Consider the following 19,179-nt stretch of genomic DNA (forward strand, 5'->3'; position numbering starts at 1 on the left):
CACACACCTTATGCAAAAAATAGCTGCCCATTTCTTAGATATGATTTTTCACTTTGAAATTAATGATTTGCATAGCATCTCCTAATCAAAATATAAGCAGGATTTCTTTCCCTGAAATCGAGATTGCTGTGTTGACACTTAGTACATTGAAACTGCAAGTAATTGAGATTTAATGTACATTAGCACCCCCCCTACAACTCTTCTAATACAGTGTTTCCCAAACGTTTTTGGGCAACGGCACACCTGCTTACCAGAAAAAAATCTCGCGGCACACCACCATTAAAGCCCCGCCCCCGTGACGTCAGCGCGCAGCGTCACGCCGGGAGGGACGCACAAAAATGAAAGTTTTTTCCCTCCCCCTTGCCGGGGTGGGAGGAGGCAGCAGAGCGAGGGCAGCTGAGGCGGCGGCGGCAGCTGAGGCGGCGGCGGCTGCGATAGCGGGCGGAGGAGGAGCCGTCGCCGGGAGTTGCTGCTGCTGCTGTTGCTGCTGCTGCCCGGACATGCCGGCCTCCTCCTCCTCCGCTGTCTCGCGCTCCTCCCTTTTGCGCGCGCTGCCCCGCCGCTCGGCACGACCACCGCGGAGCCGCCCCGGCTCGACGCGGATCCTCCCTGCCGCCTCTCGCCGCCGCCTCTCGCCCGCCTCCCTCCCACGGCACACCAGCCGGTGTCTCACGGCACACTAGTGTGCCGCGGAACACCGGTTGGGAAACACTGTTCTAATAACCCAATTGGCCCTCAGTAAACCCATGTCTAATTATTTCCAGCACCGAGGTCCATTATTGCTATCAAAATTTTTATGAAGACCCTCTCCCCACCAATACTTTACAAACATTTTGCAAAGTTCCTATTTGCAATGCGAATTAACTATAATCACAAATCCTTCCTTAAGTGGTCATAGGACTAAAGCTAATAGTATTCAAGATCTTTATATAATAAAAAACAAGGAAGTGTTACAGGTTAACTCTTATGACAGAGTATCTAATCCTTAGGATAAAATTTGCAAGAACAATGTTGATATATGTTTGTGGTGATGATGCCCAAGAAGTCTTGTTCCCTTGCTTTCTAAAACATTTGCTCTCCTAATACATAGGAAAACTGGGAGCTGATATAAAAAGGGAGCTGATATAAAACAGTCACGACAGTGAGGATGCCTTTCTGTTTGTAGTTACAAAGTTTTCTACTTAGCCATTGTGTTCTCTGGGAAGTGTCAGAGACATATATATGGAAAATGGTGCTTAAATTTTAACTGTGTTCCTGCTAGTACAGAACACAAGGCCCATTTTACTTATTGTGTTGTGAGTGACATGAGTAGTTCCACAACAAAGACTACCTCACCTTTCTCTGTGATTTGAAACACCCTCTGCTGGCAAATGTAAAAACAAAAACACTTTTTGCATTTGGCAATAAATGCAGGTGCTCTGTTTTTCATTTCCTTAAAGTACTTTGTAAAGACGGAATCACCCCACATGCAATTTGTTCACAGTTATATTTTAAAATTATTGTTTAGATCTCCCTTCTAGAGTCAAATAACATATAGAGCATAAAGATGGCCACTTTTTCAGATTTATTTATTTATTGGTAAAGAGAAGGTAAAACAAGTTTTGTCTTGTCAAATTCTGCATTTCCTTTTGACACTATGTCTAACTTTACTGGAGCTACTACTATAGTATTTCTTTACAAACCTGTACTTTGGGATGAGATGATCTTTCAGAATCAACTGAAGAGGCAAATGGCTGGAGCCCAAACAAATATTTAAAAAATGGCATGGACTATATCAGAATGATTTTTCAAGTGTTCATTTTTTCGCACTGTGCTTTGTAGCCAGAGAAGTTGGGAAAGAGAAAATATTGTATATAGATAAAGAAAGAATTCTAGACGGGATCTCCCCTGGGTAGCAAAAGGAATTTTTACAACTGACAGAAACACAGAATCTACAGGAATTAAACTTGAGTCAAAGTATTGGTAGAGGTAGTGGCTCACTGTCTGTGGTGAATAAGTTAGTGCATTTGTCCTCCAGAAAGAAGCATCATAGAACTACTGGTAAACAGAGACCAACCCCTCCGCCACATCAATCATCACTTGTGTCTTTCCAAACTTGTTCAAAGAGAGCATGACCAAGATCTGACCCTGGCTGAGATGTTTTCCTTAACTGCCTTGTAGCTATAGATGCCTGTTTATTACATATATGATGCATTTCAACGGATATTTAAACCTCTGCACTTGTGTCATAAGGTACATCACCATAAAAAAAAAATAAATCCCAAATAAATCCCATGTCAAATAAGGTAATAGCTTACTTGCTACAATGGAATAATAGTCCTTGCCTATTCCTTCTTCTTGCTCTGACAATAAAAATAACAGCAATTGTCATGCGGCTAAAGTAACATATATACGTCCTTAGAATTCAAAGCAAACAGCTTTACCTGGCAAACTTCATACAGCAATTTGTACTGTTCCTCTTGCTTCTGCAGAGAGCACAAGCTGCATCCCATGTTTAAGAAAACTGTCTTTCTTATTCACCGCAAGAGCCCGGGAAGTTGTTGTTAGCAAGCATGCATGTAGATATCCCTTTGGCACACTAAGAGAGTCAGATGAAACTGAAACGATTTACGTTGGTGATGCTCTGATCACTGGCAAGCAACTCTGCCTTCTTCCTTAATGCTCTCCCTCCTCCGCTCACAGTACACAACACTCCCTCTACTGCTTTAGTCCAATGCACACACTATATACTGCTGCTCATGCATATTAATCAGCTCTCATTGACTATTCATAACAGACAGTGATACAGAAGCTATAATTGCTGCCTATGACAGCTGAAATTTCTCTAATTAACAAGCAAGCACTTCAGTAGCAGGGCATAATAAAAGACACTAACAATTCTGTAAACCATTTTGTAGCAATTACAAATAAACATGACTGCATTTTACTGTGGTCCCTAAGGATAATTCTTAGCATATTTAAGCAGTTTACAAATACATTTTAAATGTAAGTCATAACCAAAACGAATCTGCTGCTGATACAGAACTATTACAAGCAACATTAAACAGTTCAGCAAAGTTAAATAAAACACTCCTTAAAATATTTAAGAGAACGTGGTCACAACTAAATGGAAGTCTGTAGTGAACAAGCATGCATTTAGCAAAAAAGAAGAAAGGAAGAAAAATGAAGAATGGAACAGCTCAAGGAGCTGATGCAACTAGGAATGGGACAAATTCTGCAACTTGTTTTCATTAAAGTACAATATTGCCAGCAAACCTCATGATAATATAATTCTTTATAAATTCCACCTGACATCAGAATAGTTACACATTATCACAGCACCCATTAATAGTATTTATGTGATGATTCTGTGCTTATGCATATGCTAAACAGGAGCTATATAATCAGCTGAGCACACTTCAAGGTCTTCTAAAGACCATATAGCATGTGCACTCCATGGTAATGTGATTGCTATAGTTGCTTTATGATGTGTATTTAAAAAAACCCCTCTGTATATTTACTTCCTTCAGCTGGTAAATTCTAAGTGAAATTATTCCCCATTCACCAAATGAAATCATTACCCAGTGATGATTTGCAAGTTTCGGCTTCATCCATTGTAACACACATATGAAGGGTCAGGTGTCTCTCTGTGTTCAGAAATCCCACAAACACTGTTTCTAGTTGGGAATAAATTATAGGAGGCAACAGGGTCCCCCACCCTTTATAAAATGTAGATCCTAACTTTTTGCCAATGTAATCAAGCTAGCATATACTGTCCCCCTCCCCTTTATCCCTGGAACACCTCTGGTCACCTCCAAACACTCAATACTTTGCAGAGGAATTCAGTTGCTTACTGGAAATTGAGGTTTGCACAACTAAAGCGCATTACAGTGCTCTGTCACTCTGGTGCAAGAAATTCACTTTTAAAAAACCACCACCACTTGGCTTCTTGCAGTTAGGAAAGTGATGGGAAATACACAACAAAGTGTGGGATAACCATATAACCTCCCTACAAGACATATAACCTCCCTACAAGCAAATCAGAATGAATGCTCAAGAAAGAGGCTATCTGGAGGAGTCCCCTGTGAAGTAAGTTAGGCTTGGAGGCGGTGACTGGCTTTGTAGCTGAGTGGAGATCAGAACTGAGTTCTATCCAACCCTATTACAACATTCTTAGCCACTGTGCCTCAATGGGTAATAGTGGACAGAGCCTTAGGAAGCACTTGTTCACAGTAGTAACCACTGATTGTTGGCTAAACTCACCCATTGACAGTATGTGTGCAGTCTGAGAGTCAAATAAAGTGTCCTGTGAACAGATGAAGCCTGTTATTCTTTTCTGGAAGTAATTCTTTTCTTATCCCACAACTGGACACAGTGTGGTAGATGTACAGTAACTGTATTGCCTCAAACCAAGGAACATTATTTTGATTATCAAAGTGTGATGCTAGCCGCTCAAGTGAAGCACAAATATTGCCAAAGGAAGCATAAATCAGCCATCAACCCACACCACTGTGTATGTTCACTCAGCAGACACAGGTTCCTCATCAGATGGCTGTGGAGTGGCAAGAAACATCAAGAACAGTGTAAGGACTCTGCTGAAGAACAAAAGGAAATATGGTGGCAGGTTCTTTCTGTAACATGTCTACCCTTAATGACAACTTCTGTTGCCTTTGCCCTTCTTACCAAAACAGTCTGCATTGGTTTTTTGAAAGCTTTGGGAGGATTTGCAATGCCTTGTCTTGGTCAGCCCATATGTACATGAAAAAGTATTTCTCTAAGGGTTTCAACGTGGGAGAACCTTACACAGGGTGAAGTGAAAAGAAAATCTGAACAGACCACAGGATATCTGGGGCAAATGATTCAGGAGACAACTTTGGGAAGACTGAATGTTCCCTGAAGTTGCTTGGAGTTTCACATTCCCAGGCTGCAATCTTATGCTTGCTTACTTGGAAGTTAACCACATTGTACTCAGTGGGAGATAGGTTTGAGTTTCATGTCTCAAATTTCCCTGTATCTGGAGGTTCTGTCTCCCAAGCTTCTCCCAGAACTTCCCATTGTCCTTTATGGAGAGTGAATGGAATCTGACTCTCCACTGGCCACATTCTGCATTTGCGACATCAACAGCATGGTACGTATAATGTGTACAGTGTGTTCTTTGGTGCACCAGGAACTGGAACATCTGTTAAGGTAATATAAGAATAGGAAGATTGGGATAACAGCTCTTCAGCTGCAAGTGAAATAAATCAGTAGTTTATTTCATCAGTACGAGTTAAATGAAACAAAATAACAGGACAGGTCCCTGATGCAATTCAGAAGCAGTCCCTGTTAATACACAGCTACACAAGAATATCACCACATTATCTTTAAAATATTCTGTAATCTCAAATGGAAGAATAAATCAAGAGGGTTGGCTTCCCATGTTCTTGTTGACAAATATTCAATAACCCCTGTGGTATCCATGTGGTGTGATGAGCCCACTTGGCTGGGAAGTGGAGTCAGTGTGACAATCAAGCAAAGAGCCTTTTCTAAATTGAGGATGCTTTTCTTTTTGTGTGTAAGTCCAATTCTGAATTTTGACACATTTTAATGTCTCAAATTGACCTGGGTTGAGTTGTGTGTTCTTATCAGCAACTGTTTAAGCAAACTGTCTTTGTATAGGCTGGGTGCAATGAAATAATATTTTGCTTAACGTACCAATAGCCTAATTAACTTTCTTTCATTTTCAGCGTTTTTCTCATACGGAAGGAGGGCAAGAGGAAAGAGAGAGAGAGAGCAGCTGTTCCTTTGTAATAAATTTATGTAAGCTGAGTTTATGATGATGATGGTGATGACCATTGTAGGAAAGAGGGTGAAAGGAAGGGAGGTATTTGTTTGGAACATTAGCACTTTACAGAAGAAAAGAAATCTGGGTTGTTTGTTTCTGTATGTGTTCAGGTTTTATTTTATATGAAAAAAACCAAGTACAAAAATTGGGTCAGCTTAATCAGCCCTTTTAGTGACTATGCGGAGAATGTATCCGACTATCAATAGGGCTATTTATAAGGGCTTTCCCAATATCATAAAGCTCTTATGGCCATGAAAAGTTTTTGGCTCTCAATAATTAGAGACTTACAGACTTTGTTGTTTTGTGCAGGCTGAGCTTTTACCTTATGAATACTTGGAGCCAGTGCCAAAATAAAAGAAAAATGTCTTTTAGGAACAAACTCTATTAATATATTTCTAATTCCCATTGATCCGGTTCCAGGACATGGCCTTGGTGCCCTCTATTGTTGACTGTGATTTTATATCCTAGCCACAAATCACCTACCAAGTGCCTCCCTTGTCCCAACAGCCATTGCCTCCAGGTCTTTCCTTTGCCTTGTTCTTTTGTACTTACCACACTGTTCCTGCCATTTTAATATTAGTTGTTCAATTAGATCTTTTTACCACGAATTTGCAGGGCAGATTTTCCTGTGGGTTATTTACCCTGTCACTACGGTAAGATGTGCAAAAAGAACAAAACAAAGTGTGAATCACCCTAAATTCTGTGATTAAAATAAATAGCTTTGTCCCTCTTCCATATCTGCTGCCAGCACTCGTTGTCCTCTATGCTCATCCACTGCTTTCATGCCTTTTGCAGCTGCTGTGGCTGTAACTCCTTCCCATCATGCAACACATACAGTATGAAGATTGAAAGATCTTATCACATGGTGAATCTAAGAACACTTACCAGCACTGCACAGCTGTGAGTTGCCATATCTAGAAAAGTATTAGAAAACTAGCTTTCTCCCCAGGTTTTCATGTCTTACGACCGCTTTTACAATACCACATTACAAAGAGGAATTTTTTTCAGAGATTATTTTGTGGTGATCATTCTAGCTCAGAACTGCATGTTAAAATCTTGTATGGCCATGCAAGATAATGCATTACTGGTGACATCATACAGGTACAGTCTTCAGAATGGAGAAGGGCTGTAGCTAGCCAAAGGGCACATATTTTGCATGTACAAGGTGCCATCTCCAGTTAATAAGGGTCAAATAGTAGTACAGTAAATGCAATGTGTTAGTGCTGGAAAAGGCTTCTGTCTAAAACCCCGCAAAGCTGCTGCTGGTCAATAGACCAAGATGGACCATCACCTCGATTCTCTATGAGGCAGCTTTCGCTATTCCAGTACATGCTCAAATCCCTCCACATCTGTTAATTAAATGGTAAGCTCTTGAAAGCCTTTGCCTTGGTTTCCCCAATATGTGAGAAATAAATGAGCTAATGGGCTCTTATGATGAATAATAAGACGAAATACCACTGAAGGCTTCTGCATTCTAAAAATGATATAGAAATTATTAATTAAAGTTTTGTTTCTTTGATATTTTGAACAGGAACACTAGAAATTATTTGTGTGATTTTGTAGCAACACAATGGGTTTGGACTAGTTTACAAACGTCAAATGTTGAGAACAAAGCAGCATTTGGTAATATGGCCACATCCAGCAAACTGCCTTTGTGCAATTTAGCTTAAATGAACTCTGCCAGTTATACTGTGATTTCCCAGGTTGAACGAAGTAAACTACCTTTAAAAAAAAATCAAAAATCAAGCTACTCCTGTTGTGCGTGGAATAAGTCTGTCAGCTCCCATTACTGGCTAAAATGACACCACTGCCCTCTGTTGGAAAGAATTAGGCCTTGAGTTGCTAGGCCACAGCAAACAGAAATATTTGGCAGTGCGATCGTGACAACTTATTTATTATCACAGCACTCTCTACAGAGCCTCATCTATAGCTTGGTCCTGAAGTGCAGGAAGAAATTTATAAATAAACAAATAAAGCAGGCATACTTTGGCTCTCTGAGCTTCTGAGGCAAGAGGAATCCGTTCACTTCCAGCAGCTGACTGGCAGTAAGCTGGCATAGATGCTCTCATTGTAAGGCTTCTCATATGTCATCCGAGACCACCCGATCCAAGGTCACAGAGCAACTGCTTGATCCCCCCCTCCCAGGTTTCCCTGAAATCATATGGGAGAGGAAGTTTGGCTGGAAGTCCTTACTCTGATTCTTGAGCTAGTGAACTGAACAGGTATATGCCCAGGTAAAACCCCACCCCACTGTAGGCCTGACTGGGAGACAGAGGAGCCACAGTGGTGATTCTCCACCTGCCCCACCTCAAAGCACCATAATGGCAGTGGATTTTAAGCACTGCCTGGGCTTGGGTGCAAAGGAGCTTGTTCTCTATCGGAGACCGCAGCTTGTAGGTGCATCCTTTCAAGGCCTGAAAAGAGCCAAGTAGGTAGCCTTTCCTTCAAACAAACTTGCCTTCCTGTCTGGCTCTCATGCAAAATCTACAAAACCATAGCAGCTTCTCTTGGCTTTCCTAGGGAAGCGGCTTCAAAATTCACAGCTGTGCAGAAAGAATTCTCGAGTATTTCCTTTCAACTTGGGAATCGCAACTGCTATATTTGGGCCGATTCCTGCCTTTGCCATCTTGGGCCCACCCCCACCCCCACCCCCTTGCCGTCTTTGTCCTCCCACTGGTACAAAGATGCTGCCCATACTTTGGTAAACCTCTCATCCGTTTTTATGGGGTGGCATCCCTCCCCCTCAGTTGCTTATTGCACAGCTGCACACCCACACAGATTTCCAGCATGTCGCTCTGAATCATTTGAAGGCTATTGCAGGAGCTCGATTCCAGTATTGCCCGAGTGGGCAACTGGGAAATGTTATATTATCTCCCCATCAAAGGTCAAGTCTGGGAGCTTCCACATTCCACATACAGAGTCCACTTGGTCTGCCCTTTCCTGACAGAAGCAGCACAAAATAAAACTGGAAAACCCTGCATTAGATGGAGAACGTCTAGCGAGAGCCAGGACTGCATTTAATTTGTGGCCTCCTTGTAAAGGGGTTGTCTGATCAGTTAAATAAACTATAGAAAAACAATTCAGACTCCCAAATACTCTGTGAAGGCTTAGAGCAGGTGTTCTCAACCTGGTCCCTACGGCCCACTAGTGACCGTTTCAGGATTCTAGGTGGACAGGAGGGGGTTCTACGGCACAAGCTGAATCCTCCTTCCATCGAGCACCGGTGGGCGGTAAGGAAATTTCACCATCAAGAAAGATGCATTAGTGGGGGGTAGGTATAAAAAGGTTGACTACCCTTGGTTTAGAGTTCCAAGCCCAGTGAATTTTATACGATAGCTGAACAAGGATTTTTTAAAACACATTATTTTTTAAGGATTTCTTGGTTTACAAAAGTATGTGCAATGTCTCTTTTTCCAAGTTACGTTTTCTACAGATCAGTTTCCTATGTTGAGACATCAGTGTTACATTAGGAAGAAAAAGGGGGAAGAGGTGGAGGGGGCCATGGTGAGTGGCAATGCTTCTATTCTACCTAGTGTATGTGTGGGGTTTTGTGTCAGCATCGCTTGTGCGGGTTCTCTTTACTATTCGCTTGTATTCCTTTGGTGGTGAGAGATGTTTAGTCTAGGGGTGTGGTTGTTTGTTTGTTTGTGATTGGCTGTAGTGAACTTTGTTTTCGTGGAGAGACCTGTCAGGTGTAAGCATGGACCAATGGTATCAAATAGTTATGGGAAATAGTCTTATTAGAAAAAAACAAACCTAACCTGAACAAGGTTTGAACACACACAAAAGCCAACACTCTAGCTCTGTAGCATATTAATCTAAAATAATGCTTCATACAGTGATGTGGTGAATGGATGTTGGTTTTTTTAAAGCAAAATTTTAAGGCAGCTGTTTAATCAACATGAATGTTGTAGAGATCAACTGACATAATTTTCAGTCTTTCACACCAATAGGCACGTTATCAAAAACTAATTGTTCAATCTCATCAAAGGAACTAGATTACATCTAGTAATCTGAGATCACAGTTATAGGGCTATAGCTCAGAGGCAAGGGAAATTGTGGTGATTTACCATGATACCCACAGAAGCATCTAATATTTGATAGTTTGCTGAAGTAAAACAGTAATATTGTGGAGATACAATGGGGTTATCAATCTGTTTAGTATATCTAAATCCTTCTGGTGTTTGACCTTAGCGTCTTTAAGGTGAACTGCCTTTAGGGATTGCAAACAAAACCCAATGTCACAGGATACTAGATTACAAATGATTCGTCTTCAGATGGCTTTTGTACTGTGCATAAATACACAGTATCTGAAGAAGTGTGCATGCACATGAAAGCTCATACCAATAACAAACTTAGTTGGTCTCTAAGGAAGGATTTTTTTTATTTTGTTTCGAATACGACAGACCAACACGGCTATCTACCTGTTAACCATAAATACAGTGTTGTTAGCGGAGTTGGGTTAGCGGAGTCTGTAAGCTGAAGCGTCTGTAACCTGAAGCATCTGTAACCTGAGGTACCACTGTATAAGATACTGAACCACAAACCAATTAAGCTGCTGTAGGGCATATGGTGATGAGCTCAAATGCTTTTCAACAAACCCTACAAAGATGGGCTTCAGTAGCATGAACATTGTACAGTGCAGCAAATGTACCATATCACAGATGTATCTGTCAAGAGGAAGTCTTGTTTGTATACATTACAGAAGAAAATAATCAGGAAATGTATTGAAGTGCAAGAATGAAAAAAGAAAGCAGATTCTTAGTTAAGGTCACAGGCCATTAGTACAGCCTACAAAGGCTTCAATGTTTCTTTTCAATAACACGCTCTTCAAAACCATCCAGATGAAGGCTAGGTAGCATTACATGCTAGGACACTCTGGAAACATGGGAGCTGGTGTTTTCCTTTTGAACCCGAGTGAAAGACAAGTCTTATGAGAAACCATAGATAATTAACGCTTAAAATATTCTCAGTTTCTGTTGTGGTTAACAAGTGAAACCACCAGTAATGATGTAATCTAGCATGTCAAAAAAAAGGAAAATCAGAAGAGGAGGCAGAAGGCAGGGAGCAGCTAAAGGATGCAGAGGCAACTAATTAACTAAGTGATCCTTTAAACTGTCAAATCAAGCAAGGAGCTCCACGGACCGGTGTCTTATTGATATTCACATTAGGGCATTGGAAGCAATGATTCTAGTCCCAGTGGTTATAGTTAAACATTTTCTTTAAAAAAAACACACACATAATGCCTGGTTTACCCCTAGGTATCCTCAATCTCCCATTCATAGGGAAATGAGAGAAGGCCACCCTGAATTGCATAATTTACTGTTAGGATGAAGAAGGAGTGGGGTGTAATTCTCAAAGGGTGCATATTGATTTTTGAATTATTATGAGGGATTGCATATGGAAAAAACCCCACACAATTATTTTTCTTCTTGCCACACTGTTAATCGTGCAAAGACTTACAATGTTAAATTAGGAAAAGATGTGTGTAACTCTCTGTAACACAATCCCCCTGCTTTTAATTTCACACAAGAGATGAATATGCAATTTAATAAAACCCTGTCATGAGTAGGTTGAGATGAATTTGTTCTACCTCATCAGTTGCGATCCAAGGGCAGTCTTTGCAAAATTGTCATTCCCACAAGAACAATAATCTTTAAGGATCAATAATATAATTATCTCCTCACATTTGAGACTGTTGGGCCTTTTCAGGGATCTAGACAATTTTCTTTTATCTGATAGTCACTGAGATCAACAGATAACATTTGTAAGATGTTGGATTTGGGTTTTTGTTTTTAAGGAAAAGCACTTTGAAGTTACTGCTGACACATTACTATTTACATAAATATGAATTTACATAGATATGAAAGAATATATACATAAATGAATTCCCTACCCTTTCATTTTTGTAGCATACGGGTCCTGTTATGTCACTACGTATCATTCACAGAATGGCAGTGATCCACGTGCTCAGTCAGTGATCATACACTGCCCAATGGGATTTTCCCATCTTCTCTTCAGTCGCAGCAAGAGCTTAACATCCACCCCCAGTGTATGAGGCAAGTCAATCTCATTTCACACTTGCACTTTAAAGCTCCACATTGCATTGTGCTCTGCAGCAGATAGTACAGTCAAGAAATTTCAAAGATTTGTAATATCAATTGTTACAAAAATTACATAGGAAAGAGAACCTGTTTTTACAAAAGAACACTATATTTTGCTTCTCAAACCACTCTCCTCTTTCTGATACATTCACTTCCCTAAAATTCTCCTATATCACTCTATTCTCCACAATGCCCGCAATCCTCTGCTACCGGTTAAGGTTCCCAACCTGGCCCTTGCTATTTCTTTCAAGAGAATTCTGCCTTGTATAAGACTAGGAATAACCACATGGTGCCATTGAGATATGATTGGATTACAACTCCCATTACTTTCAGTCACCTTGACTAATAGGAAGATGGGAGATGTAGTCCAACAACTCATGGAGGGTACCACATTGGCCACCCATGTGCTAGACTGTAAACCTGAAATGTTGTGACCATGAAATATTTCCACAGTCACAATGGTAGACACACATTTCACCAAAGTGAATAACTGGAGTTAATGAAAAAGCAGCCTTCTGTTTCCTAATAAGCAATGTCTGAAGTCAGCCTGGAAGTGTAATGTGTACTTTGAAGTGGTTTTTTTGGGGGTAGTGGGGGATAAGCTCAGAAAAGGCCTTGTTCATTGTTCATTTGTACTTAAGGCTTGTGTGAAAATTTAACAGTATTTAGACACAAAACTTATTCTATTATATACAGGCATACTTAATAATTTAAGTTTTATGTGTGTTTTGAAAAAATCAAAAGGATAATGTATCTATCAACTAGGTTAACAATAGATAATGAACTGTCAGTCTACAAATGTTGACTGCAAATGTCTTCTGGGAGCATACGTTATGGGTCAGAAGACACACTGATTAAACCTACAGAGAGAAAAGTCTGTCACTTTGGGTCATGGCAGGAAGATGATTCCCAATAGTCTCACTAAGGAACTGAATAAATGGAAAACAAATGCCAATGGAAAATCAGCTGGAAAGAAAAAGTACATTCCATGGTGCTCTTTCATTACATCAGCACTGAGGCGAGATCAGATGGTGTGTTTGTTTGTTTTTTATTCGTGAGTTACGGAAGCACCTAGATTCTAGATCAATAGGATTTCTATGATGGTTTGGGTAGCTCACATTTCCAGTTATTTTCAGTGGTATTTCTTCTCCCCCACATTGCACTATGTTTGTACTTGGGAAAGGTAATGTAAAATACCTAGGCAACATATCAAAAGCTCGTGTAGCACAGTGGTGAAGAGACTGAGCTACGAATCAGGAAGGAGCTGGTTTGAATCTTGGCTCTGATGTGCACTCATAAGGTGGTGTTGTCTGTGTCATTCTCCTTCAGCTTCCACAACAGGAGGATAATATTGCTGACCTATCTTAAAGTGCTGCTGCCGTAGGGATAACAAGGTGTGGCATCACATTGAACAATTTAAAGCAGTATACAGTGGTACCTCGCAAGACGAATGCCTCGCAAGACAAAAGAGTTTTCCGTTTTTTGAGTCGTTCCACAAGACGAATTTCCCTATGGGCTTGCTTCGCAAGACAAAACGTCTTGCGAGTTCTTGCAAGTTTGTTTCCTTTTTCTTAAAGCCGCTAATAGCCGCTAAGCCGCTAATAGCCGTGCTTTGCAAGACGAAAAAACCGCAAGACGAAGAGACTCGCGGAACGGATTAATTTCATCTTGCGAGGCACCACTGTATATTATATAATATTTGTTACTACTTCTTCTAAGTGAGGACCCTGTACTAAGCTTGTAGCAAGAGGTGGATACTGAATTTCACATTGTATTTCACAAGGTGAATTTCACAAGGTGTTGTAACTTTCAGCACCTTGCACAAGTTTGCTTGGAGAATTGCACATTAACGCAACCAATCTATCCTCCCTCCCTACTCATCAACCCACCCTGAGTTCCATGTCAGAATTCCAAGACACAGTGAAAGGAGTTCAGATTTTTTTTTATTTAAAAAAATTAAACTGTTTTAGTTCAGCAAACTGCACAGGTGATGTGACAAACCCATTTTAGATCGCATATGCCAGGGCTCAAACATTGCCTCACAAGGGTAGTCATGTAAGCATTTACACACACCTAAGGATGTGGCTGTAATTTAGTGAAGGGAGATAAAATCCTTGGCACATAGAGATAACCTTCTGGTTGACTTTGTAATTACTCAGCTCAAGCTATACTTTGGTTTAACGGGGATTGGTCTCAAGTATTTCAGCTTATGCCGCCATGATGGTTTCTTAAAGTCTCGCAACTCAGGTGTTAAATCTTCCTCCTGGGCTTCAAGATGCAACTCCGATTTAAATAGCTGTTTTGTGTGATTAAGAGTAATTTGGAGCAATTAAAGAAAACAGTTCACTTGTGACAGGTGGCAGAAAACGAAGAGAGATAATTACTTTTTTTAGCCATCTGTGTTAATTGTCATTAGCAGAATTAAGTTGCAGTATACCTCTTTGAAATGCGAGGCAAAGTTCTTTCCACCTTTGCCTTGTAAACCAACACTTTCTCAAGACTAGGGGAAGGGGGAGAAAGTAATTTTACCTTGCTTGCCACAAAGTGCCCGTTTGTTCATTTTTGGAAATGAAGGAAAGTTGCAAAGTGACTGTTGTTGTCATTAAGACAATGAAATTATAAGCTGCCTTTGGTAGCAGGAAAACTACTGTGGCACACAAATGTGTGAAAACTAGGAGTTACATACATATATTTAGCCAATGTGTTAAATTTCTCTGACTCCTTTTATATGTAATTACTAAATAATGCAACTCATAATGAATCTATGCTATCACTAAATTATGTGTGTGTGTGTACACGTGCGCAGACTGTACTAAAAAAAAGTGCTACCAACTAATTCTGCACTTTTTAGAGGACAACTATAGTCCATGAACATCTCATTGTGTCTTAATGTCTAAATGACTGTTATGTACTGAACAATCGGATCCAGAATGCAGCAGTCTGATTGGTCCGCAGGAGCCACCCAATCCAGCTTGGGGTGGAAGTGAATCAGCAACCTGATTGGCCTGCAGGGGCAGCCAATCAGGCTTCTGGAGGAGATGAATCTGCAACCTGATTGGCCTACAGGAACATCCCAGAATTAGCAAATCACACGGGGCCCATTGTGTAAATAATGTATATATAGCATGAAATTCACACTTGACCCCGAGTACATTTCAGTGACCTTTCTGCCAAATAGGCACTGAGGGCAGTTTGTGAAAAATGTAAATACCCACCTTCATAAAATGCAACCACAGCGGTCACAAGCTCCTTGCTTTTGCTTATCAAAATGGCTACTGAAAGGAGCTAGCAGGTAACTTTCGTCATTCCCAATGCCAAGACTGGGTCATCAGTAAGTCTGGATGTTTGTTTTCTGTTTCTTTCTACATGAAGCTGCCTCACTGCCTACACTGATTGTCTGTGGATCGGTGAGAGCTCTGGCCAGGGTCTTTCTCATCACCTGCTAACTGCTCCTTTCAACAGGATGTGCTAGAGGCTGAATCTGGGACCTCCTTTATGCAACGCAGAAGCTCTGCAAGTCATCTATGGCTCAGCCAGCTATGATTCCCTTTTGCCTTTCATGAATATGGCAAATCACGTCAGCATTGGCATGTTTTTGCTTTGAGGGGATCCAGTTTTCCTGAAGAAATCAAGGCCACTGGAGACAGAATTGCCCAACAGTATAACTTGAATCTCACATATTTGTGGAAGAAGTGACGATCAGTGGCCTGTAACTTAGTGCTGTAATCTCAGTCTGGCTGCTTAAATCTCACTGACTTCAGGGGAATTCAAGCACACCAACAACATGCAGAATTGCAGCAAATATGTACAAGCCATATCCAGGGGACTCTTAAATTTCCTAAATTGGGGACAATTCGAGCCTCCTTAGGGAAGGAACCATAGCTTTGCATGTTCAAGATCCTGGGTTCAATCTCCAGCTAAAAATATCTGAAGGACCCTTGATATGAAAAATCTCTGCCTGAGGGTAAAATTAGAAGTGTTTATAAATCGGCAATGTTTTGCTTAAAAGTAACTGCATGTGTAACGTTTATTGATTTATTCTGAACATTTGTATCCTACCTGTCTTCAAAGCAGAAGGCACATTTTCCTTCTGTCTTGATTCTTGAGCAAGTTAAGAATGGCAATGTTAAGTGGCAAGACATACACACTTTGACATGATTTAGAACGCAGATGACCAACCTGTGGCAAGTTCTGGATTTCAATGGTTCCGCTTTGAGTATGACTTGGTTAGATACCATCCCTTATGAATATATACAAATTGCAAAGGAAAAGTCCATACCACCCACTATGCATGCTTTTTTAGTTTTAACGATTCATGAGACAATCGGACCAGTAAGAGCTAATTAAAATACCCTATTACTCAGGCATGGCGTGCTCTGCTTCCAATGGAAGCATAATATCACTAACATGACATGCATGCACAAAAAAGTACGTATCATGTCATCTGACAAGTTGGCTATTGTCTAGAGCAACTCCTCCACTCCACCCCACCCCCCGGGAGGGATTCATGCGTGTGACTGCCAAAAGGAGGGTCATGATTCAGTCTGACAGGGGCATAGCCTGGACACATTTTTCCTTAATTGCCTAGTTGTCATCTCAGATACAGCCCTGGGTGCCTCTATAGCTGAAGCAACAAAGAAAATGGATCTACTGAATATGATATATTAAAATCCCAAAACGTTCCCTATATTTGGGGCGCTCTTCGTTAAGAAGCCAAATAATTAATCTTTGTCTCTTTCATCACCAGCTGAATAGTGGCCATTATTGGATGACAGAACACATGTATGAAATAATGAAAAGAAGCAAGATCACTTGAATGTTTAATTTCTCTTTTTGTTCTGTTTCTTTCTAACTGCGGCCATGCCACAGTTTGTAATACTGTACCTACAAAGGGAGTCATGGCTAGAGATAATTCCTAAGTTACACTATAAAGCCTCACTGTGGCAAATGCATGATCTGGTGTGGTTTTTTTCCCCACAGCAGGGAGTGATATAATGGACCCTTCTGATCTTTCCCCCCTCTCCATGCAAGGGCTATAATTCTTTCATAATGGGACATAAAAATGCATTGTTAACAAGATTCAACAAATATGGCATATGGTAACCTAAGCAAAGTGTGAAGAAGCCAAGTAAAAAAATTATGCAGGATGGATCTAACAAATATCATGCGGCATATGCAATTTTTTTCTGGCAATCGTTGAAGAGGCTGGTAAGAATGATTTGTTCTAATGAATGTGGCTTTTCTTACAAAATGAGTAAGAGGCATTCATGGGCTGTTCCAGGACAATCTCTTAGGGCAAGAGGTTGCATAGCCCTGATTTGTTTATTTTTATTTATTTACGGCATTAATAGGCTGTCCTGCAACAGAACGTTCTTAGGGCAGATTAGATCACAAACTAAATTAAGAATTCAAGAACCATAACAATAAAAGTAACAAGTAAAATGATGCATCATAAAACACGAGGAACAGAGAATAAAAGTTCACTAAAACATATGTAGTAAGCTGTACGAAGAGGAGAGAAAAGTATCAGAGTGGGCCTCAAAAGGTTAAGACAGCGGGCTCCATATACACTGGCACCTCGGTTTACAAACTTAATCTGTTCCGGAAGGCCATTCTTAAACCGAAACTGTTCTTAAACCAAGGTGCACTTTCCGGGATGAGGCCTCCTGCCGCTGGTGCCCTTCCACTGTTCGGATTCCATTCTTAGACTGAGGTAAAGTTCACAAACTGGGAAACTACTTCTGGTTTTGCAGCGTTCGTAAACCAAATAGTTCGTAAACAGGACTTTTCTTAAACCAAGGTACCGCTGTATGCCATCACAATTGACAATTACACCCATAGTATTGGACTGTATAAATAAGTTGAAGATCAAAATAGCTTTTTATCTAAGATATCCAGAGAAGGAAGGCCTTTCACCTATTTATAGCATCTGTAGGCCACAAACATTCAACTTGCCAGATGATATCATTCTATGGGCCAAACTAGACCTGATATTTGTAAACTGCTTAGAGGTTTGTGAAAGTGTTTATTCATTTATTTTTTCAATTGAGCGGTATACTATTTTTGTTAAATAAGATAAAGTAAAAAAGAAAGAAGATGATTTCCATGACTTTAGCTCTTTCATGGTTTGTTTGTTTTTTAATACCCAGCCTGGGAAAGGCTGATCCGGACTGGGACTATGGCATGGAGAAGGAGGGGTTTTAACCCTTTGCAGCTGCTGTGGTCCCATTTCAAATCAAGAGTGAGGTTTACCTCCCATTGTAAATAGTTGGCATGCAGTCCCCATTCACATGATGACTCTTAAATAAGAGTGCACAAATCATAGGGAGTGCAATTATTTGCACACTAAAGATGTACAATTTCCATCTGTTGTAATATATAGGAAATCCCTCTTCAACTAACTTAAGTTACAGTTTTTGTTACGATCAGCGATGGGCCAAAGTTCTGCTAGGTGATATCTTCTCATCCCATCCTTTACTCAGGATACAGACATGTTAGCTGTTAATCAGGCTTCCATGTTAAAACCAGGGACATGGTTCTTTGTTTCACTTGCTCATGACAAGCTCTACTAACCGTGCACATTGAACGTACAATTGCTACTAACAATGAATGTGTCTAACACTTGGGAAAGTCACTCACTCATAAAAGATTTCACTGCAGAAGTACCAATATCGTCCCACAATTATCACCCATCAGTCAGTGCAGTATCCCCAAGCTATGCATTCATCAAATGTTTATTGATTAAAGGCTGGGTTTTAACTCCTCTAAAGGACTGGGAAATATTACTTGTGATTTAAATAGTATTTAGAAGACAGAAATCAAATACAAAGCAGTATTTATGCAGTATCAGTTTTTTTCAAGAGTGGACGGAGTAAAACAGCAGTAATGGAGGAGGCTTTCCTGAAATCTTTTGGTGTATATCATACTTAAGAGGTAAAGCAGCAATCCAGAAAGAATGCCCACACTGTGATATAGCATATATTCTGCCCACTCTGCAACAGAGCACGCATCCAGCCACTAAGTTTGTCACTGCCCTGAAAAATCCTCAGCAGCATTACCCAAATACTTAAAGGAAAGGAAAGAAACAAAACTGCAATGATGTGGCCAAGTGTAATATGAGTTTTCTCCCCTGCCAGCTACAGCCCTGATAGGGCCCTGCTCCAAATTCCTTCCATGGAGAATTATAGAACATCTATAGTAAAGAGTAGAGCCTTTACAAAAGGCTTCCCCAACCTAGCACCCTCTGGTTATTGTTCAACTAGAACTGTCACC

General features: G+C 40.5%; 1 protein-coding gene across 3 annotated transcripts in view; it reads right to left on the bottom strand.

Annotated features, from left to right (window-relative positions):
- PDZRN3 (PDZ domain containing ring finger 3) overlaps positions 1–19,179 on the bottom strand; it is a 184,693-nt gene that overhangs the window by 49,494 nt on the left and 116,020 nt on the right. The window contains exon 1 of one of the 3 annotated variants that reach the window (XM_081184004.1): positions 2,424–2,678. The exons of the other annotated variants lie outside the window; for them this stretch is intronic. Within the exon in view, the coding sequence (XP_081040130.1) occupies positions 2,424–2,492 (69 nt within the window). The 5' untranslated portion in view covers positions 2,493–2,678. Of the gene's footprint in view, positions 1–2,423; positions 2,679–19,179 lie in introns of those variants that run through there. 3 annotated transcript variants of the gene reach the window in all.

Source organism: Podarcis bocagei (genome assembly GCF_964188305.1).
Source record: "Podarcis bocagei genome assembly, chromosome: 2".
NCBI lineage: Eukaryota > Metazoa > Chordata > Lepidosauria > Squamata > Lacertidae > Podarcis > Podarcis bocagei.